Below are 24108 nucleotides of genomic sequence, written 5' to 3'. Positions count from 1 at the left end.
TCATCAGATTGGTTATGCCAGGCATGAATTTGGCCCATCAAGTCAGTAAAGCCTTACAGGCAAAAATAAGGCTATCATAAAAGCAGGATGAATTAATTCCTTCTGAGAGGAAAAGACCACCCATTGAGTCTTGAAGTTACTTTGATCCAAACCCATGAACTCAGCTAGAACTTAAAGGAAATTCTTCATAGTGTAACATGAGCGCCAACTGGCCACGAGGCATCGGGGCAAATCCATCACAATTCACTGTTAAGTAACGCTTTGAGTCTCAGCAGTGCTGTTCCATTCCGCCATACAACTAAGAGGTCCCTCTTGGCTTTGCTTTTAATTAATTAAGTCACAGTAGTGGCAAACGTGGCGCTGCAGCAGTTGCTTTCTGCCTAATTGTTCTCCAGGCATATTTGCAGCACTCCTGTCGAAATCCCAGGCTTGTTTCAGGAGTCAGGCTGCACAAATGAAGTCCCTGCTATTAAAAGCAGTTTGTTTCCTATTCCTTGGCAATCTGTTCCTAACGCTGAGCCCCGCTGGAGCACAGACTTTTTTTTTCTTTACACAAGTTTTTTTTAAGCCAAAAAATGGTGACATTTACCAACTACCGAACTGCTTTCGGACTCTAGCCATGCTTAGGAAATCAAGGTTTTCCATGTCAGCATCGTAATATTTTCAACAGCAGGAGTTTGATGTGCCCAGTTTGATAGATCCCAGTACAATTGAATAATTATTTTCATCCATCAGTCCCAGATCTAGGATAACATATTCCTTCTCTGTCTTTCCTGCATTATGGTCTTTGAGCAGTGAAACACCTTTTTTCTATGCAGATCGCTCTAATATTAAAAAGCACCTTGCTCCCAAAGGTTTGCAAGCAGGAGGATGTATTTTATATCACAGTGCTCTGATTCTCCACCTTAAACTGCAGGACAGACACAACAAATTAAATCAACTTATGCTTAGTCACATCTGTTTCATTTGTATCAAACTGGTGCCACTGAAGCAGAAAGCATTCTTATTCTCTCCACGTTGTTCAAGCTGAAAATTAACTGGCTTTGCACATAATGAAACTCATACTTCATCTCTTTAAAATGATTGGACCTGTTTTATATTTTTAAAGCAGAGTGACTTACAGTTGCAATGCATCATTCTCTTACTAATGGAAGAGGGAATATTTCCTCTTTCATCTTCCTTGTTTACCTCTCTGGATTTATTTGTAGGAGATCTGTAACTAAAGCAATCCCTGTTGTTCCCCAACAGAATTAGGACAGCCCCAGGCGTGAAGATCATGGACATCAGAGTCAGTGATGCAGACCAGTGGGGGGTTCAAGAGGAGACGGACAGTGCGAGGACCACCGCGACGATCACATGTGTGCACAACGACCCAAACGCAGAGAACCGGTAAGCCACCAAGCGCTTTTGTGCATTAACCCTTGCTAAAATGCTGTGAGAAACATGCAATAGCTTCTTTCATGAGTCGTATTGCTCTTCTAATAGCAGTATTTTTTGCTCCTCAGCTTCCTTGGAAAAGCTATAGGTCATCTGATGAGAGCTTTTTTCCTTTTGTTTCACTTCTGAGCTTCGGAAGTAGATGATCTAATTAAACTGGAGGCAGCCAACTAGTCCTGGCTCACATTTGTCTTTCATGCACCTTCAGGGCAGCAGGAGAATTCCTGTTGCCAAAGAGCTAACAGAAAGAAATGGATTAAAACGGAGAAACATGAAGAATAATTGAGAGCAATATAGGACAGTGCTTTCTTCTTTATTTGAAAAGCTATGAGAGTAATAGTTATTAAGTGTTATTCATTGTCGCTGCAAAACACCTATGAGTGACTATGAACGGTCTCATGAACGCTGTGTACATTTGTTATGGTAATGCTCGCACAAGCTATATCAAAGGTAATGAGAAATTTACAGTGTTAGTCAGAATTATGTATTTTACAATACAAGCAATTTCTCTCCATTATCATGCAGTTACTCTACACTTAAAGTACACTGTGCATAAATTCAGCTTGAAATTGTATCGTAATTAGGAAATCACAAAACTTTATGTCAAAATTTTTATTTCAGGAGTCTTTTGCATCCATCTTTTTCTGAAAGCTCCGGTAAGGCAGGAAAACAGTTGTTAGTAATTGTTCAGACCTAGGAAGATTCTTGCCAGAGTTTGGAGTGCAAAAAGTGTTTCTACTCTGTTTAGTTTCTGAAGCTGTATGTGAGGAACAAATGACTCCCATCTAGCTCTGGGTACCTGCCATACAAGTGTTGAGGTGAAAGCTATTTATCCATGGGTTTGCTTTTCAGGAACAGGGATAAATAGGCACTGTTAAGGTGAGAGTCCTCTTGGATGTGTAAAGCAGGCCTGATGAATAGCAAGGGAAAAGTGCCCGTTTCTCTCCGGTAAAGATGCAAAGTGGAGGCGACTGAGTGGGACGCAGATATTTGCATTGTAACGGGTGAAGTGAGGGGAGGTGGTTCCCTGCTCGGTGTCTCCGGTTAAGTCAAGTGCTACAGAGCTTTCTGGCATGAAACGCCAGGCAAACCTTTCAGTTCATTAGCTGTTTCCCCACACTTCCTCCCCATTTAAAAAAGGGGGCAGGGGAGGTTTTGTTTCCTAAGTACGTTCCTAAGTCAAAGTTGCAAGCCTGAGGTTGTGATGTAGGAAATTCAAGCCACCTGCCATCGTTATTTTGCTGGGGTTTCATGGGCTACTCTGTTGATAAAGCAGAGCCCCAGATTTGGCGCTGTATGGTTTGTCTCCAAATCCTTTGTCTTTCGGCAAGATTTCCCAGTTCCTCCAAAAGCTGTTAAGGCAGCCAGCGAGTCCCTTTGGTGGGGCAGAGCTCAGCGGGCAGAGACGCTGGCTCACGGGGACGCTTCGCGCTTGTTCTGGAGCTGCGCGATGATACACGATGGCTCCAGCAGCGAAACCTCAGCCTGAATTAGCTCAGGCGGCTGATCTGGGTGGTCATGCAGTATCTGCTTTCTGCTGAATGTTGCAATCGGGTTTTTTGCTAAAACAGCTGTAACCTCAGTTCTGGTCAGAGCAAGGGGGAAAGCCATCAATTTGAAAGTGAAATGCTGAGGTTAAAGGCAAACTTAAGATCACTTGGTGTTAAAGAGGAATCGCTATTGAAATGAAACAACTATTTTTAAAGTTTGACAAAAAATAGGATGAACACTGAAACTTATTGCCTTGTACGTGGTTTCACTAATCCATGAAATTATACCTGTCACAGTAACTTAGTTTTTATTAAAACTGATTTTTGCTATGTGTTGAACTGTTAAATTGCACAAAAGCAATGAATCTCAAGTTAATTAATACTTTGACCCTTTCCTTTGTGAATTAGTTTAATATTTTTGGATTAATTAAAGTATGCAAATAGAAACTGCTGAAAGATCGTTTCCAGATTTGCAAATATTATAGTGCTTAGAGTAAATATTTAACTTTGATCTTTACTTTAATTTGCCTTTTGGTCATAATGGTGGCCCTCTTGTTTCTTTTGAAGAATGTTAAGTGTTTATGTGGGGGTTCTGCTGTTTCATTTAAATGAGCAGAGAGCTAAACTTGCTTCTGTTAAGGTCAATGTGGCAAAACTGTCACTAGACCTGATTCGTCTGTTCCTCCTTTTAGTAATTCCAGGAGCTTCATTAAAGGCAGTTTATGTATGAGTGAGAGCACAGGATCAATCTCTTTCATTGCAGAGCAGAAGCTATTAGTAAACAGAATTGTATCTCCCTCGGGGGAGACAGTTTTTTCTCTCTTGGAAGTAATTTCAGTTCTGCTGACTTACCCGGCGTTATGCTGGTAGCAGAGAAGTGGGTAAGCCAGGACTGAGCCTCTGAGCCCAGACAGTTTTCTCTGGGGAAGAGATGGCCGAGCTTGCTGTGGTTTTGCACCCGCCTTGAGCTTTGCGAGGGGGCGGAAAGCCCCGGCAGCCCTGCAAGCCGGCTGGGCTGGCACAGCTCCGGGAGGTTCGGTCAAAGTGAGAAACTCCGGCAAGTCATGGCTGCATTTGCCGAACTCGCTGGCTATCCTCGTTGCCCTTAGCTCAGAGAGAGGTCTGTTCTCCACCGCTCTGCACTTCGGCTGCTCTTTCTTCCCCAGTGTGCAACTCTGATAAGAGCCACTGACAAACGCTGCCTGCAAGGAGAACAGTGGCTTTGGACTGTGACATGTTCGTAATCCAGTCTGCATTCCTTTTAACCAGCGTTATCGGCTGGAGCCTTTTCAAATTTGCTTACTTTTCTAATCTTTCTCCTTCTCCCCTCTGCAGTGTTATCGTTATCATGAGTTTTTCATCTCCATTTCTCACATTTCCCTACGCAAATTGAGTGTTCATTAAAATGCTTTAAATTAAGACCTTTCCTCCTTTCATGCAGAGTGCATCATGCCTTTTCTGTGCATTACTTAAAAAAAAATTCCTTATCACAATGTTTCAGGCAGTTTACATTATATTCTATTAAAAATCCATTTTGTCCAAGGTTGTCATAATTCATAGATTAAAGCTTTCCGGAGTGTGTTTTGTTAGGAATACATTCATAAATTCACCTCTTTAGTAGTCCCATAAGCTTGCATTTAAAACCTCTTTTTGATAATGTAGTTGAACAAAGAGCATAAAAAGAAGAGATTTATTTTAAATATACAGACACAAGTATATATGCACACATCTATTCTGATCTGTGTGGAGCCTTGCTTTGCCCTTATTGCTGCCATCTCAAAGACTTTTTTGGTAGCTCATTGAGCGAAGAGATTGATTGTTGCCATCTGCATTTATTCTCCCTCTTGTTCTCTCCTTGGGGCAGAACCCTGTGAATCTCATTTTGTTAGGGTTAGTTGAAGCAGCAGTGTGTTTTGTTTCAAAAAGACACAGTTTCTACTTCAAACACAAATACTCTTGCATTATGCCTGCAGCTGGGACCCAGCACTTCTGTTCCATAGCAAAGGATCTTTATGGATTTCTTGCATTGAGCGCAGAGTGCGTCTTGCAAGGAGCAGAGGACGTCAGGGCTGGTGGGCTTAGATAAAAATCGAGTGCTTTCGACCTCCCATGCAGAACAGCTGTGTTTATGAAGGGCTGGGATCTTACCTTGTGGTGTAGGGCTATACGTTGAATTATTGCAAAAAATGCTTTTGAAATACAAGGCCAAAATTTGGGAGTCTGCCATACGCAAATCCTTCATGTTTTCCAGAAAACTGATCCTATTTTTGTAAAGACCATGCAGGCATTTTCCACTGTATTTGCCAAAAGATGGATTGAGCCTTGCAATTCTTCTGTCCTTTGCACCTCAGAGTTCTCTGGAAGCACCTCGGGAACATGCCACAAATTAGGCTGCAGTAGGACTAGGGCAAGAGGGCTTGAAAAGATGCCCTGAGAGCATGGTCCGTCTTTGGCAAGCTATGGTACCTCATCACTCAGTGCTGATACCCAGAGGAATGGGATTTCAGGAGCTTTGCCAGAGTGATTTAGCATTTTATAAGAGTAGGTTATTTCAGATCATTGGTGAGCCAGAGCTGAGTTTCCATGATCTCATTTGAAAGGCCCCACAGTACGACATATTTCATGGTGCTCGGTGTCTCCCTGCTGGAAAGATGAAGAACAAAAATTTGATGTGACTTGGCCTTTGGTTCAGGAGAGTCGAGACGGCACAAACACAAAAACTTAGGCCAGAGAGTTGCAACTCTCCTTTGAAAGGCAGTATATGAACAGATCATTTTCCTTACTCAGGAAAACTGTCATTAAATTGTATTGGATTATTACCCAGGTGAGGAGAGTCTGGTTCTCTGACAAACTAGTACTTTAATCAGAAAGGTTATATTTATGCTAACTGGAAAAGTTAATATTTATGCTAACTAGCAAAGTTAATGAAATTGATTTTACCTGCAGTGCTGAGTGTAGTGTTATTGAGACGAAACTGGTTCTTCTCACTTCGGGATTATTTTATCTCCATGTCTATAATACAGCTTCCATCTCTCAGGATATCCATCACTGCATAAATTAAAGTTGCATGAGGGAGGTTCAGAATGCAGAAGTAGGGAGGGTGAAATCTTCAGAAAGATTTCTTTTTCAAGTGTCCTCAGAAGTATTTATTCCGTTGCCTGGAAATTTATATTTTTTTAATTGCTGCAGACCAGCTCAGCTGTCTGGCATTTGACATCATCTGTCTTTAAACTCGAAGATTCTGTAATGATCATTCCATTTCTTTACCATTTTAAGGGGTGTTCACAGAATTAAAATAATTTAAATGACTTTATAAAATTATAATTTTAGTGTATCTGTATATCTTTAGTGTAGTATGTGTATCTATATATCTTTAAATCAGGAAAAGCAGTTATTTCATGTATTTATAGATATGCAAATAAATCCTCCTATTTTAAAATAATTCACTTCTTTTTCTGTGCTTGGGAATACCCTTTGAACCAGAAATATCACTCAAAAGGAAGATGTAAAGTTGGCTGCCAGTTAAGATATGTGCATATATTTATTTAAAGTAAATATGTGTTATTGAAGCTGATGATCAACTGAGCAAAGATGTTGTATCATTTGGTTTTGTTTTTAAAGCTGTGGATATGTCTCAAAAATAACAGCTGAGGTTCTCTCCTCTCCCTCCTTACTTTGACAGACAGCTTTGAGGCTCTTATCTCTTTATGGTGGGAAGTACCATTTTCCCCAGTACATACTCCAGTCCCCACCTGACGGAGGGCAGTAAGCAAACACCGCACCTGGGAGGCCCCTGGGTGCTGAGAGGCTTCCCGGCTGTGCTCAGCACGGGCTCTGCCAGATCTGAGCTCTCTCTCACAGCTCTTCGGAGGTGTTTCTGCACCGAATTCCCCACCACTCTGCTCCAGAATGACACACGTGGGCCTTGTGTTGCCTCCAAGCTCACGTGCCATCAAAAAATGGCAGTGTGGTGCAGAGATTCCCACTCTCTCCAAAACGGAGCCTGCTGCGGTCCTGGTTGTTTGATGAGCTGATTGACTGCAGTGACTCGGCCTTCCCGAGGATGCGGCTTGCTTGTGTCTGGAGTGTCTGTGCTCTTGGTCGGTACAGCACAGGACGTGCTGAAGCCAGAACGAGGAGTTTGGTTGCTTCTGTGAGATAAATAAGCCTATAAAGATGGGTGGCCGCAGCCTGCTGTAGCGCACAGCAGTGTGCTGTTAACCACGCTGGGGAAGGCACCGGGACATGCAGTGAAACGCTTACCAGTGTGTTTATTGCCAAAAAACTTGCTTGGCCCCAGGACACTGAGCATGTAAAGTGCCATCAGCAACAACAGTTGGCTGACAGAAGATCAGTTGCATGTGTTGCTTTACACAGAAGAGCAGTAACTGGTACAGCCAGCCAGCCTTGCTCTGTCTTATTTTAGGCCCATGCAAAGGCAGTGGGCTGGATGCCGTTAAGTTCACATAGTACTAAAGAGAAAGAGTAAGAGGAGCAGAGGGAGCAAAGAACACAAGGGAGATGTGTAAAGCAGACAGGAAAGAATAGAGAAAAGCTGAGGAAAAAAAGCCGGGGAGATGGGGAAGGGAAAGCTGATGGCTGTTACCCCCGCCAGGCTGGTCTGATGTAGGTGAAGCAGTTGGACTTCCTTAGGGCCTCCTTTCCACTCTGAAAGCCATACTTCCATGAAGCCATACTTCAGCTACTTTGAAAAGGAATGTTTTGAATTACAAAATAGAGGAGCTTAAGGTGTGGGGAGAAGTCATAGGCTATGTGGTGCAGTGTACCGGCTTGGGTGTTTCCCTCCTGTTCTTACGCACTCGCTGCTTTCCTTAGGTCAGAGGTAAGAAATGGGCAAAGAAATGTGCTTTGAATGTCGAGTGCGCGTGCCCTATAGCTCCTGCAGGAGTTCATTCTCTGGCCTTTGGCCAGACCCCAAGACAGCACTGTCTCTTGAGCTATTGATGAAGAGGATTTTATCTTTAATGCACCAGTTTTAAGGTTGTGATCTCTGTTATGAGTGATGGAGTCTGTTCTGCTTTGTGTAAAGAGTGTTCCAGTGAGAAGCATCCACACACATTTTCAAACATAAATGACTCAATAGAGTCACAAAGAAAACCTGAATAATGAGAATTTTAACTAACCTTTATTCTTTACATGCATGCCTTTTTGTATAAAAGAACCCAAGCCTGCTTGAAAATGTTTCTGTAAGATAAAAGCACTGACACCTCACAGTGGCTTAGAGGGGACATAAAAAAATAATAGACAAATTAACAGTGCTGGGAAGAACAACTTATTGTAGAAAACTGTGGTTCTAGGATCAAATAGGAAAGTATCATTTCTGGAGGGACTCTCTTCCCCCCCCCCCCCCCAGACAAGAACAATGAAATTGTCTGTCCATCTCCTGTTGGGAGCCTGATAGCCTGCTAACCACATGAATGCTCTCCTGGCCAGCCAGCTCTTTCGGATGGCTGTTTCTTTCTCTTTCTTAGCTAGGCTCACTGCTGCTCTGGTAAAGCCTCCAGTAGAGATGGGTCAGAGGGATTACTGACTGGTAGTCCGGATAATTGCTTCCTGGCCCCCGTTCACCAGTCCAAGAAGGTAATGACTTAGTGACTCTTCTTATTCCATCCTTGCTGTGCTGGTATCTTTATTATGACCCGAGGACATCTTTTTGAACAAATATACCTTTGGTAGTTGGAAAAACCTGTTGCGCAGTGCAGCAGGGGACCCTGACAAAGTAAATATGCTGCTGTTTTGAAAATTTGGAAAATGAGGAACGTCTTGTAGGGAGAACTCAATAGTATTCACCTGTATTCAGTGGAATAAGATGATACAATACAAACAGAGGCATGAAAATGACTTAGAAAATTAACATTTGATAAATATCTCTTAACTTGCCAGACTAGTAGGAAGCTTTGTGCAAATCCAGGGAAATATGCAGCAAATTCCTTCTGACAGCGTTTGTTGAATTGGCATTAATGGGAAAAATACTTTTTTATCTTCCAAAAGTTGCATCTTGCTTAGAAGGTTTGGTTATGCCTCAAAAAATATTTCTACCTACCCTGCTAGGTAGAATAGCCTCTGATTATAAACTGTCTTTGTACAGGGTCGGTATGACGTTACATGAGAAGCTTCAAACTTGGGCGATGTGCAGCCTATCTTGGTGAGCAAGGGCCTGAGGCACTGAAAGACTCAGACTGAGGAAAAGAGAAAATTCCTTGGGTGTAGAAGGACATGTGCTAAGAAGCAGCAAGTCCCTTCTTGCATCCCATCCGCTACCTCTTTGGTAGCAATGGGATGAAAATAATGACAAATAGCACATTTATCATGAGAAAAGGAACATACAAGTTTGACCACCTGGCATGTTCGTGCCCAGTTTTGATCTTTGGCTCAAAAACACGAATTCTGATTCCTTGGTCAACTTGCTCGATTGATGAGGCAGTTGTTTGTCAGCTGTGTTTGTGGCTGAAGACTTTCTTCCAGAAGTCTCATTCCTGCTTCCAGAAGTGGTTTGGCAGGCAGATTTTTGGCTTATAATTTAAGTCCCTCCAATTTTGATCTCCTTTTTCTGTTTTGGCAGTTTAGGTGCTGTAAGGAAAATGGATACTATTTCTTAATACCTGACTTTGCTTTTGTATATAATGTGGGGTTAAAGAGGAAAAAAAAAAAAAAAAAAAAAATCAGTGGAACTGCCTGATCCTTTGGTCTCCTCTTGATGCAGCAGTGAACATGTGAAGAAGTAGCTTAAATAAACTCTTCACAAGTGTGGTCCACAGAACTTGATCCAAAGCCTATTCTGAGTGACATTTCTTTTGAGAGATGAGCCCAATCATTCTGAAATGAGTCTTGTTTTTTAATTTGACCTAATTAGCTTCATTTTGGGTATATCATTCCTAGATGTGAAACTTAATATTGATGTAACAGTTGGGAAAGTTTAATTTCAGGGTAGGGTAGTCTGCATAATTAGGACTGCAAGACTATAGCAGGGAGGCTGGAAGCAAATTTCAAATGCATGCTGATGAGTGAATGACTGTTCAAATACTTATTCATCCATTGGTGCTTGCATGCTTTTTCCATATTAGATGCCAAAGGGAGTGATGACATATTCAAGAGTCAACAGGCCCCTGTGAGTCTCTGCCGGTTTACCGTCTGTTATTTCCTATGCACTATGTTTTAATGGTCATGTGGGTGATTGCACGTGAGTTACCACAGAAGGTCCATGGCAAAAATCTGTACAATTCTGGAAGATTTCTAAAGTGTTACACAGATACATATGCACATTCCAGCCATGCTTAATTGATAACTTGAGACCAAGTGGTAAAGCCCAAGTAAGCATGGCTGCTGAACTCATCGCTCTCCTAACAGATGTTCTGACTCAAGGAACAAAAGCGAGTGTGTGTTGGATTTTTGAGGTTTGTTTCTATAATTTAGTTACCTTTTTTTGCTCCCTTGATGACTTAGACTTTAAGAAGCCTTCTCTTAGGTGTATGCTGAACTGAATATCCAGAAACAATTCTTAGTCACAGTTCATCTTACAAATGCAGGGTCGGCACATATTTAGGTATCTGTGCAGCACCTTTAGATATCTAACATCACCTTACTGATGGGAGAGTTTCAGTGAGCCGTATGGAGATTACAGAGGGAGGGAGAAGACACGATTGAAACCATTATGCCACAGAAGCATTCCCTGATTCTTCCGTAAATATTGTACTTACTCATATAGTCCCAGTTTAAAAACCTATTCTTTTGGCAAACTTGAGTCTAGATTCAGAAGAGCACCTTTTATGTAGGGTGCCACTTAAGTACGTACTTGGTTTTAAGTACCTACCTTGGCTCGGTTGATGCCGGGTATAATGATAAAGGAGGTACTCAGAGTCAGCAATTAGAGACAGCAATATGTGGAAAATGTAGGTCTTGACAGTAAGCCATGTTATATATAATGAGAAGCATTAGTGTCTCACACCTGAAAATATTGTGGAAATCAGAAACTGAAATCTTCTGTAGCGCAGAAACCTTTCTGAGTATATTGGAAGTGTTGCTAAGGAATTTATTTTTGGCAACTGTACACAGAGATTTAAGTACCATAATTGGATTGTTCTTCGATATAATAGGACTGGAAAAGATTATTGAATGAATGTGAAATCAGGGAGCTGGTATTTGAGGTATGTTTAATTCCCACTTCTACCGATTTATGAGTTTGACTTGTAGCGGAGCCTACTGCACACATTTGAATTCCAGTCGAGATGTGTTGACTTGCTTACTTAACAGCCAGTGCATTAAAGTACAAAAGTTAACAACTCATTTATTAGGCATTTAGCCAAAATTTAAACTCATTTTATTGTTAGGAGGTGCTGTTGCTAGACAGGCAAATATTAAGTTTGTTACTTTGATTTATTTGAATCCTCTGTGTCAAATACATTATAAAACATCCCAGCATTAACTTTGCATAAATTATTTTTTGCTTTAGTTAGAATTTTTCACTCATTTTACCATTGATATTCCTCACCTATGTTTATAACTTTAAAAGTTATAAACTCTTTTAACAATTGGCTGATGCTTCTGTCAGTGTCAGCACATGATTTTTGTTTCTCTTTTAAACCTCACTGTTTCCTTGAGAAGAACATTAAATTGGAGTTAAGCTAAGAGCCTTCGGACATTCGTTAGGGCGATGAATCTGTAAACTGAGACTTGGGCACTTCTGCAAGATCCCTGGTCCTCCGGGGTGTCCGAAGGATAACCGTATAGAGGTTATACCACTCCGGAGGGCAGCTTGTGGCAGTACAGAAAGGCTGGAGATAAAATGGACCTTCCAGGGAGCACAGGTAATTCGGAGAGGTCTGTGGCAAGAGGCAAAATACTGGGCAGCACATTTGGCCGCGGTAGCTCCCCTGTTGTAGGGAACAGCTTGCATCAGGACTGTCTACCAGCTCATCTCACTTGGTCTGTAATAGGAGGAGAGTTATGTCCCCCTTGTCACCTGGCTGAAAATGTAGGCCTCCAGTTTATTATAAACTTTGGACATATTACCTTTGGGAACTCGCACACAGGTACTTGAAAGCTAGCTGTGTTTGTTCTTTCTATACAATTTGGTTTATGCGGATTTTCCCAGGATACTTGTTAAAGGGTTTGCTGTGATATATTGCAGTCATTAAGGCAAATCGCTAAACCTTTAGCAAAAAAGCTTTCCTTAAAACCAACTGCCAATAGCTTGATCTCGCAAAAATTCCTTTTTTTTATTGGTATAATTAATGAACAGGTTTGATTCTTCAGAAGTTCTTGGACTCACTGCGCTCAAAAGCTTGGCACTTAGAGGTCTCACGAAGAGCTTTGTTGTTGGGGTGTGCTCTTCTGCATCTGTCGTCTCGGTGGTGCATTTTTTGGTTCTTAGCCTGTGCCTAGCCTGTGAGCAGCCCTGAGCTGAGGACAGGCAAACACAGGTCCTCCCTGATGTTTGCTAAGGCTGTGTTAGGCTGGTCTGCAATCGCAGGACCGACAGTGTTGCACTCTCTCTGATACCGTATTTCACAGCGCTCCTGCAAGTGCCGGGATGGGGCTGAGCCTGCCAGGCTCCCCCAGGCAAACGTCCCTGTTCCCGTCAGCTAAGCAGGTCCCTACCTTGTGTCGCCCACTTGCTTAACACATTTTATCTCTTTAGCCAAGGGAGTACTCAGCATTGCACAATCAAAAAGAATTATTTGGTCTTTTCTCTTAGGAGTTTTCAGTGCAGAGATTTAACTCTAGAAGTTATTGACCTCAGCAGTGAGTGGATAGTGGTGGTATTTGGAGATACGGATTCCTATTTTCTCTCTCCCTCTTCGACAATTTTTGTCCATGCTGGTTTTCTAAATCTGTGACTGGTGTATCTTTTTGCTAGACAAGCACTCCTCTTAATGGTGTACCATTTAATTTCTCTAGCGACAACAGGAAGAAATAAGTTATTCCTCTTTTAAAAAGAGCGATTTAAGTAGGGAATAATGAATGCAAAATGCTGTCATTAAAAATCAGCAGATAAGCTGATGGATCATCTGTCACTCCCAAGCCTTGCCATAAAGGAAAAGTAGATAATAATTTTTTAAAAAAAGAAAAATGGTAATGATGAGTATGGAACATGTTGACTGTGAATGCCTTAATAATGAAAACTGTTATTTTTTCAGTGAACAACACCTTGTGGCTCCCTGCTGACCAACACATTGAAGGAGAAAATAACTTCTTTCAAGAGCCTTCCAAAAAGGGCGTAGCATGAGAGACGGGGTATTTTTGTCTTCTATTTCCCCGCTTTTCTTGTGGCAGATATTAATTCTATACAGTAGCAGCATACTGGCATGAAAGTGGATTTGCCACAGTATATACTCAGCTGTTTTGAGTGGGAATCACGTGTCTATGCTGGAAAAGGCATTTGGGTGCCTGCAGTGAGAGATGCCTGGGTCTGACCTGCCTGTGTTCAGGTTCAGTGCTTCCAGGTAGGATTCATTTCAAGGGAGGTGCCTAAACCAGCCCGCCAGTAATTGCGCAATAAAAGCGCCTTTTCTCTGCGCGGAACATAGAGGGAGGCTACTGGGCTAGCTCAAGTGGATACATCTAAATTAGAGAAATATTAAATGGAGTGAGGTTAATCTAAGCCTTTGTTTCCTGGAAACTTTTTGCTTCCGTTTTAATACCGTTAAGGAGTTGATAATGTGTGGGATTCCTCAGCTGTGGCTGTTATCTAGGATACAACAGCTTATCCCTTGGTTCAAGACATGGCTTCGCTGAGTGATAGCCCTTGGCAAATATTGACTCTGTTTTGCTGAGTGTTGTCCTTATTAACCTACCTTGAGTTGCTGAAAATGCATTAATTGGGTTTTCCTGTTGCTTCTATATAAACTTAGTGCAGGTGTGACAATGGAAAAATAGTGACTGGGGTAGTTCATGGGGGTGAGGCTGGTTTTCCCACATTACAGGTGAGTGCCTGCACCCCTGTGCTGTTGGGGAGCTGGGTCTTGTAATCCTGCAGTTTTCAGAAAGACAAGATTTTTACCTGAAGTGAAAAGAATGTATCTCTTAAGAGTTTTTTAAGGAAAATTGTTTCCATCCTTATTCTTCTTTTCACTTTTGACATATACTGAACATTTTCATTTGATTACCAGTTGTCATCCTATTACTGTTGTTTATGAACTGTTTATTAATCGATACTACAGTATTCCAAGAAGTCTTTTTCATCTCTGGCATCTGTGTTAGGCGCTGAGTGGACGTGTAGGAGCTATCTTCAGGACGTCTCAGTAGACTCATTCTTGGTTCAGGGCCAGGCTTAGGGAGAGCTCATTACAGAGCCTCAGCTGAACTTCACAAAGCCAAAGAGCAGCTGTCTGCTCTGTTTTGTATGCCTTTATTTAGTTTTTTTAAATGGGGTGCTCAGCTCCTCTGCAAGGTGGCCAGTAATCTAGATATTTGACAGAGTTATTTGGAGTTCAGTAACATGGAAAACTTGCTGCTTATTTACGTGTGTGAAATAGGCCCTGACTGTCCCAGTCCAGCATCTGATTTAGCCAGATAAAAGTGCTCTGTTCCTCACTGCACACCCTAGAACATCTATTTTTCTCGTTCATTACAAGGAGACGGGGAAGGAGAAGTTCAAGCCCTCATCACAGTATATTCTCCATCCCACAGAAGTATTTCTATCGACTGTGTTCAAAGCTTTGTGAAATGATGCTGTCATCGGGGTAATATCAGTCCTTGGCCTCGGCGAAGAAGGCTGTCATAGATACAATATAAAAAATACTTTTACTCTTGGTGGTTGCAACCAACAGCGCTTCCCTCCCTGCACTTCCCAGGTTTCGCAGGATATTCACTCCAGCTGGATGAAGGTGGTTCACACCACGGCTCGTGACGGAGCAGATGTGGTCGGTCTTGCACGGCTGCGGGAGCTGCCCTTTTGTTTTGCAGGGGTAGCAGCAGAGCGGAACAGGGCAAGCGCAGGGCTGCAGCTCCATTCCTGTTTGCCAACGCACAATTAGCTCAACTCTTCCAATTACTCATGTTTTACATAGATTGTTGCCCCAAGCCAGGTGAATGTATGCATGTTCTAAAAAGACTATGGCGGAGGGAAAAAAATGTCAAATATGTTCTTAGCAGCTGAAAATACCAGCAGATTTTTGTTGATTTGGAGATGCCCAGGCATTTGTACCTTTATTCTTTGCACAAGTGTTTAAAAACACTGTAGGGCTCCTTTCTTTGTGTTTTACAGAACAAAATCTCTGATCTTTTTTAAAAAACATATAATAACAATAAATATCATAAAGAGCTGGGGAACTGGATGGGTAGGAGCAGGGTTTCTTTCAACCAGTTGAATGGAACAAGAAGTTGATCACCTGCAGTGGGACAATTTGTGCTTTTGCCTCTTGTGATTCAGTGAATTAATGAAGCTTTAGGGCTGGCGTTGGTTAGTTCTTAAGTTTTACTTTTTTGATAAGGGGATGTCTGCTGGACTTCTTCCCTCCGCCTCTTCCTCCGCCCCCAAGCTCCAGCGGAGATCAACAGAACTGATGTGGGGATGTGAGTTGTAATTCTGTTTCAGCCATGATTATATGTCAGTCTGCTGCACACCGTAAGTGGTACTTCTGGATTCCTGCTGTGAGCAGTTGATTAGATTCTAGTACCTTTTATTCTATACATAAGGATTTTTTTTTAACAAAGCACAGTAACACACAAAAGCCCCACTTTATTCTTTATTCTCTTTTTTCCACTAATACCTCATGCTTAAATACAAAACTGAAATGTTTTTTGGCATGCCTGACGTTCCTTAACTCCATCTGTCCTCCCGTTCCAAATAAAATTCAATTTAAAGGTTCATGTTGACCCTAAATTGTAGGATAAGTCTGTGACCTAGGTAGAAATTTCCTACAAAATGTGAATCTTAAATTGAATTTTGAACTCTCCAACAAGATGAATGGTAACTGCAAGTTTACTTGTAGTCCCGCTTGTTACGTTTTTCTTTGTCAGCACAAGCTTTATTCCTTTCGATATATTATTGAATGAAAGAAAGAAGCTATGCTTTTATCTGTTAATGCCGATGCCTGTAATCCATCCTGTTCATTTTCTGTGCTGCTATTTTCTTTGTATGGTTCTTCTCCAGCTTATGTAGCACAGAAAAACTTAATTGCTTAAGTCTGATGTACTTTTCTATTCCTGGCAACAGTGTAGGTTGCTAAACCATTACGTGGGAGATGCCTTCTGGAATATGAAGTGTGTGTTGCAGTTGGGATATGGCAGGGTTAGGGCCCGGTCCAGGAGGAGCCTTTTAATTAGCTTTTTGGATATTTTCTATAGAGCTGCCAATTAGATTGTCATTTCCTGAGCAGTTTTTGCAAGTGGAAAGTGTTCTTGCTGAAGATTTCATGTTACAGGGCTTTCCTAATGTATGTGGTACCACTTAATTCTGGGAGATCAGGAGTGAAACCCCTGAATTTATACCAGCAGCTGATGTTTGGCAAAAGCCAGGAGACAAGTCTTCATCTGATGACATGAGGACAGACCCGTTTCCCTTCATAGCTAATAATTTTTGATTTATCGCTGCTCAAAGTTTTATTCGGTTGTTAATATTTGCAAATAATATGCTTGGTGCTGGAGAGCGTATAACACTAGAGACAGATTGTGCCCCAAAAGGCTAGGGCGGCTTACGTTTACTCATTTGCACATACTGTACCTGACTCTTAATTTTCTTTTAAATAGAGCTTTAATTGGGTCTCTGGATGAACACTTATGTTCACTTCTGGCCAGGTGCAAAATGGTATCTTGTATAACGAAGGCTGTTCAGAAGCCCAGACCCTGGGGTCGGTCAGGATTGAATTATTCCCTGATCTGCACCTGGCCCTTGGGCAGCTGGTTAAACTCTTCTGTAAGTTTTCAAAATGCTATAGAGGAATGATTTGTGTGATACACAGGCTCTTTGCGCATTACATGAATGAGGTTAATTTCAGCTGTAGTTCTACTATTTACCATAAAATACTAGGACAATGCTGGTACTCTTATGTACAGAGGATGAATATTGACAAGTCTTGCAATTTTTATCATGTTTTTTTCAAGTATTTACATTCTAAGTCCCTGACTCCTGGAGTCAAGTGATTCTGAAGAAGGATTCCACTTGCATTTAACGCAAAGGTGAGATTCTGCTTGTTGTGACTGATGAAAAATCTTGAAAATTGCATGAGACTCAAAAAATGAGAAATCAAAGAAAGAACACTTAAAAACTTTAGGAATCCTTAGAATGAGCTCATGAATGTGCAGGATCTCATGCGTGATTTTTGCATGTTGGTGATGCAGAGGAGGGCTCTCGCATTAGGAACAGTTGGGCTGCATGCTGTGGTAAGGAGGGTTTCCACGTTTTCAGGCATAAGTGATCTGTCTTCTGAAAGTGGTCATTTGATTTCCTGTGTTGGGAATTAATGATGGAGCAGACAGTAATTTTAAGATGAGTATGGTCAGTCTACTTTGTTAATACACCATGAACACAAACACCGTAAGTTCTGAAGGTCCCTGCACTGCTAATTAGTATTTCTGTGGTTTCACTAATCGCTTGAACTGGGAACTGGGCCAAAACTAACAGAAGAGACTTCCAGTACAATAAATTGTTTTAATTTTGTGATCTGATCTTATGCATGGCTCAGTGTTTCTGAAGGCAAGGGTAGAATAAAATCTCATTTTGCATGATAACGTATGCAAATCAGAACTTTTTGGTCCCAGATGAAGCTCTGCTTCTATTGACATGGTGCTAGCAAAATGCTGTTAAGAATAAAAAGCCACTAAAACTTTATTTTGCTGATAATATTTCATTATTGCTTTGTAAGCTACCTTATCCATAGGGCAAAATCTGCCAGAGAGATAAGATCCCATAACTCCTGTTTGCTTGTATCATTCCCTTTATGATTTACAGAGTGCCGTAGATGTTCATGGCATTTTGCAGACATATAAAAGATTGACATGTTCTTGCCTCAAAGAACTTAAAAATTCTGCAGTTTAGCAGCAGTCAGCAGTTCCTCCTATCTGAATTCTACTTTTAATGGCACTGTATAAAATCACTATTACACAGCCACCAAATGAAATGGCATTTTATTTTTAGTTACAAATGCGATGTCTTAAAAATGTTTGCTAAAGGTCCTAGACTGTCTCCGCGATGGGCTAGAAGGCTCTATTCCCTGGCCTGCAGGCAGAACCGAAAGGGTACAAAATAGCCCCCTGTCCTCTGAGTGGGAGAGAGACCTGAAATGTCGCTGTGACTGCCAGTAAGGGGACCACACAGCACTAAACACGGTGGGGATGTTTATGATATGGGTGAGACTCCCTGCTGAGGAGGGGAAGATTCATAGCTCCTTTCACAGCGGGAGCCAAACTGCATTCCCGTGGTAATGACTCCCGGCCATCGCTGGTTTATGCAAGATTTGAACTAGTGACCGAGCAATGAAACGCTCTGTATCCCGTTATCAACTTCTTGAGTCTCCGAACAGGCACTGCAGACTTCTAGCAAGGGGCTTGGGGTGATTCCTGTAGCTTTTACAGAGGTCAACCAGCTAATTCCTCACAAACGACCCTGAAAATCTTTCCATTAAAGTTTAAGGGTCTAGGTGAGTAAAATTTTTGATGTGGATAATACTTACATGTCCCTGTCAGAAAGAGAATACAGTCGCCTGCTCAACTCTTTACTTAATTGTGTATAAAACCTTTTCCCACCATTGACTTGAAACAATTGGATGTCATTTTATTACCAGTATTTGGAATGTTGCTTTGCTATTTGACACATCTTTACATTCTGCATTACATCTTTATAGTAAAATGTGAGTGAAGTTCCACCATTATACATGCAATTTTAGGATTTCCAGGCAGTTGTATAAAGTAAAATCCTTCTATATCCTGCCCAGGTAATTTAACAGAATTATATATATAAACATAACATTAAAAGCAATTTTCTGAGCCTCATGATTACACTGATTTTGTTTGTCACACACCTGCATGTACTGACTTACCATATTCTGTCACTCATAGTAAACTGTGTCCCACAGCGTAATGTGACAGATGCTAATGAATATGATACATAATAATTTTTCAAAGCAGAGGTACTTGGAAAGATCTTCCTTTCACTTTATTAAATGCTTTGAAGATGAATTCTATTGAAAATAAAGTAAGATTCTGGGGGCTTTAGAGGGCTGTACGCTTGACCCTAAGCATAAATGAAATTCACTTAAATTTTATGGATTGCTTTGATGAATTCCAGCCTGAAAGAGTTTTGAGCAGCAGACTGGTGGGAGGCTGGAATTATTTGGAGGGGTTTTGCTTCTAAGGAGGTGAGTGAAAAAGCTCCCACTAATTTCAGTGGGAACTGGAGCAAGCTGTTACGCTTTCGTCCAGTTCCATTTTCTCAGTGCAAGACAGCAGCAGGGGTGGATTTGTCTGGATTCTCGGATATAACATAAGGCACTCGGAGGATGGCAAGGTCAAAACTAGTCGAGTTTGTCAGACGCCCTGCCTTTCTCTTTGAACAAAAGCTCAGCAGAGAGCTCAGTGTAACAGAATTAACAAAATACACGGTTTCAAAGGCAACAAACTTTCTTAAGGACTTTGGGAAAGGAGGACTATCATCGATCCTTCTGTCAGCCTTGAAGTGCAGCACCACACCGGTGCAAATATTCTCACACGGAAGCATGAGGATAGAGACGGGTGTAACGACTCTCTTGTAATTCTCTGATACACAGGTGTTTATTCCATATTTGCTGTGGGAGATGGGTGCGTGTGCATTGCGATAGGCAAACACAGGCTCCAAATATCCGTGCATCCACAGCTCTGCATTTCCCTTGCTCTAGTTTTCTCTCCTTGTATTTCTTTGTTGTTTAGCATCTCTGGTTGCCTGCAATGGGTAATCATGCTCCGGTATCAGCTTTTTATGTTTTGCTGGGTGGCACTTTCCTTTTAGGTTATCTTTTTCAGCGCAGTGAGTGCTGATCTTGTTATCCGCAGGCTTTGCTCTGTGGTTAGGGAGAACTCGCACTGGGCAGGACTTGGTTTTTACCCTGTCTTTATGCTGGTGAAACACCTGTTGGCTCCTGGTAGCAACTTGAGCTTGCCCAGTTGTGTCCTTAGTCGAGGAAGAAACAGCTGAAATAGATTTTAGTAAACCTTTAGCTGCTTGTCACCCTCTTTAACCAGAAGTGGGGTGGGATGAGGCGCAGCCTGAGGGGAAGGGGCGGAACCTTCCGGAAACAGGCAATGGGAGTGCGTCCCGGGCCGGCACACCGTGCCCAGCTCTTGCCCCGGGGATGTGGGAAGAAGCACCAAAAAGCACGGAGGAGGTGTGTGAGGAGGTGTTCACGCGTGGCTGGGCCGACGCACCACCCTGCACAGCACTGCGGTGGGTGCTGCCGGACTCCCCTCTGTCGTCCGGGGCGTCTCGCGCGAGGCCGCCATGGTATGAACCAGATCAGCGTCTCTCTGATATGCACAAATGTTTTATCAGTCATGCTTTAAACTACAAGGATCGTCGGCATTTCAGTCACACGCTCTGCTGGGGGGAGTTAATATCCTTCCTGACTGAGTACATTGCCTAGAGGGACCGTTTTGTGTGTAACACTCTGGTAGAGAGAGCGATACCGGGCGCCGAGCGGCACAGGGTAAAAGACTAATGTGCGCTGTGTTAAATGGTGTCTTGGGTTTTGCTGGGTCCCTATTCATAAAACACAACAAAGTGGTGACAAGGATAAACCTTGTCAGCTAAAGGAGCTGCTGGGAATACCAGAGAGTACTTAGTGACTAAAACAAATCAAATTTTGAAATCCTCCCTTCCAAAGGAAAGCACAGAGGGGATTTAACTAGAGTGAACAAGTGTATTTGCAGTAAAATGGCTGCGTGAGTGGAGTGGGGGGAGAGGCGGCTCTAGGATTAGCTCGGCTGCACCAGGACAGAGCGCGCTCTGACGGGGTTGGGGTGGTGGCTCCAGCAGGCGCTTCAGGAGGAGGGACACGGAGAAGCAGGGCTGCCTGGCAGTTGTGGGTGACCATCTCGAGCAGCGAACCCAGGGCCTGGGTTATCGCTGTGCCCTCAGCCCATGCTCTGGCAGTCAGCAGCAGGCGCTTCCCAAAACCCTTCTGGATGGTAAGACCCTGCCTGCTCAGCGTAGGGTCCTGCTGTAAGGGGTTAACTATACGTTGTGCGCTGCTACCCTATTTGGGTCTGGGAAGATTCCTTTTTAATTGTAATCAGGCTGTCCTTGTGTTCATGGCTTGTTTCCATATGGGAATTGTTCCTGACAGAAGCTGTTCCAGGAGTTTGGCTGCTCGCCTGGTGCTGGGGAGCTGGGCTTAAGCTCTCTGCTAAACCAGATGCTCCCTCTGCGACTCTGGCCAAGTGGCTTAGACTCTCTGTGCCTCAGTTTCTAGTAATAAAACGGGAGTATTAACATCTACCTGTCTCACAAGGGACCTGGGAACACAGTAATCTGAGAGAGTCGAACACTCGGAGAAGTGTTGGGGGGAATGTTACGTGTTCATCAGACAGGCAGCGAGCAACACCCGTGGATTTGACTCTGGCTTGGACCATGTCCTTAGTTGAGGCAGACTAAGGCACCAGTTACAAGTGTTGACTTCAGTTCTGCAGCAAAGCTTCAACTGAACCTCGAGTCTTTGATAGCCGTAGAAAGAGAAGTAATCAAGAGAACCCTGTGAAATAGGTGCCCTCTTCCTCTGCCTAAAAATGCAGATAAACTTCCTTGGGATTTTCAGAAATACTTTATACCTAACTCTTGTTGAAGTTTGCAGCAGTGTGACAGAAAATCCCACTAGGCCCTTACTGTTTATGTCTTCTGGTACTTACGTCATTCATTTCACTCTGTAGTCAAGGGCTATTTATTTCCTTGCGTTGTTCCTTGCAGTGTTGCCTCATGAGCCTCAGTTGCACCACCATTAGTCACCTCATGGTACTTGACTGAAGAGCCTCTCAGTCCTCTCCGGCAGCCGTTAGTTTGTCCAGCACAGCCTGGTCACTGGTATTCTCGTGCTCTGGAGATGGAACATGCGCTATGTAGGCTGGGACACTGAAGTCCTGCCTGGGTCGGGTCCTTTATTTGAATGGGCCATGATAGTGTCTCATTACTTGTGTATCACCAAGTAGTCCAGAATACTGAGCTGAAAGTAAATTTGTATCTTGTTTTGATTTAACCTTTCTTCTCTTTCATTTTTTCTCTGAACTATAGCGTTGTATCCCCTAAGGACAGGATAGGGCCTTTGCTCTATTACATGGAAAGTTATTGAAAACTTGTGGAAAATTATGTTCCTTCTCACCATTCTCTACTATTGTATTAACTTGTTCAAAGAGCTCCATCAGGTAACTGAGTTTTCTCCAGCAGAAACTCTGTTGCCTCAGGCCTGTCATGAAGAGGGCATTAAACTAAAGTTGCCGGGGGAGGGGAACCTCAGTCCATCCCACTCCTACCAGTTTGATGCCAGTGCCAGCAATAGATGCCCAGGGCCTGGAGAAGGATTGCAGGTCAGCAGGAGAGCACCTGAAGAGCAGCACAAAGGAATTCCATCCAGTAAGTCAGCTTCATCGGGGGCCAAAATTAAATGCCTCTATGCAAACACATGTAGCATGGGGAACAAACAAGAGTTAGAGATGTGTGCACGCCTGCACAGCTATGATCTTGCTGGCATCACAGAGGCGTGGTGGGATGGCTCCTATGACTGGAGTGTTGGAATGGAAGGATACAGGCTCTTTAGGAAGGCAAGGCAGGGGGTGTCACCCCCTATGTCAGTGACCAGCTGGAGTGCATGGAGCTCCGCCTGGGGACGGATGGGGAGCTTATGGGTCAGGATTAAAGGGTGGGCAGGGACAGTTGACATTATAGTGGGGGTCTGCTACAGGCCATCCAGCCAGGAAGACTGATCAGATGAGGCCCTCTATAGACAGACATGAGCAGCCTCACGTTCACAAGCCGTGGTCCTCAAGGGGGACTTCAGCCACCCTGATATCTGTTGGAGGGGCAACACAGCAGGGCATAATCAATCTGGGAGGTTCCTGGAATGTGTCGATGATAACTTCCTTCTCCAAGTGATAGAGGAGCCAATGAGGAGAGACGCTGGAGGGAAGGGATGCCATCCAGAGTGACCTTGACAGGCTGGAGAGGTGGGCCCATGCGAACTTCATGAAGTTTAACAAGGCCAAGTGCAAGGTCCTGAATGTGGGTTGGGGCAATCCCAAGCACAAATACAGGCTGGGTGGAGAATGGATTGAGAGCAGCCCTGAGAAGAAGGACTTGGGAGTGTTGGTTGATGAGAAGCTCAACATGACCTGGCAACGTGCACTTGCAGCTCAGAAAGCCAACCATATTCTGGGCTGCATCAAAAGAAACATGACCAGCAGGTTAAGGGAGGTGATTCTGCCCCTCTGCTTCGCTCTCATGAGACCCCACCTGGAGTACTGCATTCAGCTCTCAGGCCCCCAGTGTAAGAAGGACATGGACCTGCTGGAGCGAGTCCAGAGGAGAGCCATGAAGATGGTCAGAGGGCTGAAGCACCTCTCCTATGAGGACAGGCTGAGAGGGCTGGAATTGTTCAGCCTGGAGACGAGAAGGCTCTGGGGAGACCTTGTGGCAGCCTTCCAGTACCTGAAGGGGGCCTACAGGAAAGCTGGAGAGGGACTTTTTACAAGGGGGCATAGTGACAGGACAAAGGGTAATGGCTTTAAAGTGAAAGAGGGTAGATTTAGATTAGATGGAAGGAAGAAGTTCTTCACTCTGAGGGTGGTGAGGCACTGGAACGGTTTGCCCGGAGAAGCTGTGGATGCCCCCTCCCTGGAAGTGTTCAAGGCCAGGTTGGCTGGGGCTGGTTGGAGCCACCTGGTCTAGTGGAGGGTGTCCCTGACCCTGGCAGGGGGGTTGAAACTAGATGATCTTTAAGGTCCCTTCCAACCCAAGCCCTTCTGTGATTCTATGTTAATCTCCTTTTAATTAGATGCTTCATCCCATTCTCAGGAACAGATGGGAGGCTCAGGGCTGTGAAATATTTGGGATCTCCTGAGAGACCTGAGGAGCATCCTCCCTGGTCCTCCACCCCTTCACAAATTCAGTCATCAATATCAGTCATCCCCATCAAGGCTTTCTGCCCTTGAATGGACCTTGAATTCAAGGGCAACGTGGATGTTCTCTCTGCTGCCTGTGAAGTGC

At 43.3% G+C, this 24108-nt stretch overlaps 1 protein-coding gene across 1 annotated transcript in view; it reads left to right on the top strand.

The window, feature by feature from the left end:
- TMEM132B (transmembrane protein 132B) overlaps positions 1-24108 on the top strand; it is a gene marked incomplete at both ends in the record, with an annotated part of 254308 nt that overhangs the window by 107809 nt on the left and 122391 nt on the right. The window contains one exon of the mRNA XM_082324682.1: positions 1249-1389. Within this exon, the coding sequence (XP_082180808.1) occupies positions 1249-1389 (141 nt within the window). The remainder of the gene's footprint in view (positions 1-1248; positions 1390-24108) is intronic.

Source organism: Platalea leucorodia, assembly GCF_965183815.1.
Source record: "Platalea leucorodia genome assembly, chromosome: 12".
Taxonomy (NCBI): Eukaryota; Metazoa; Chordata; class Aves; order Pelecaniformes; family Threskiornithidae; genus Platalea; species Platalea leucorodia.
Note: the sequence above shows the minus strand (reverse complement) of the source record. Positions and strands in the feature narration are given on the sequence as shown.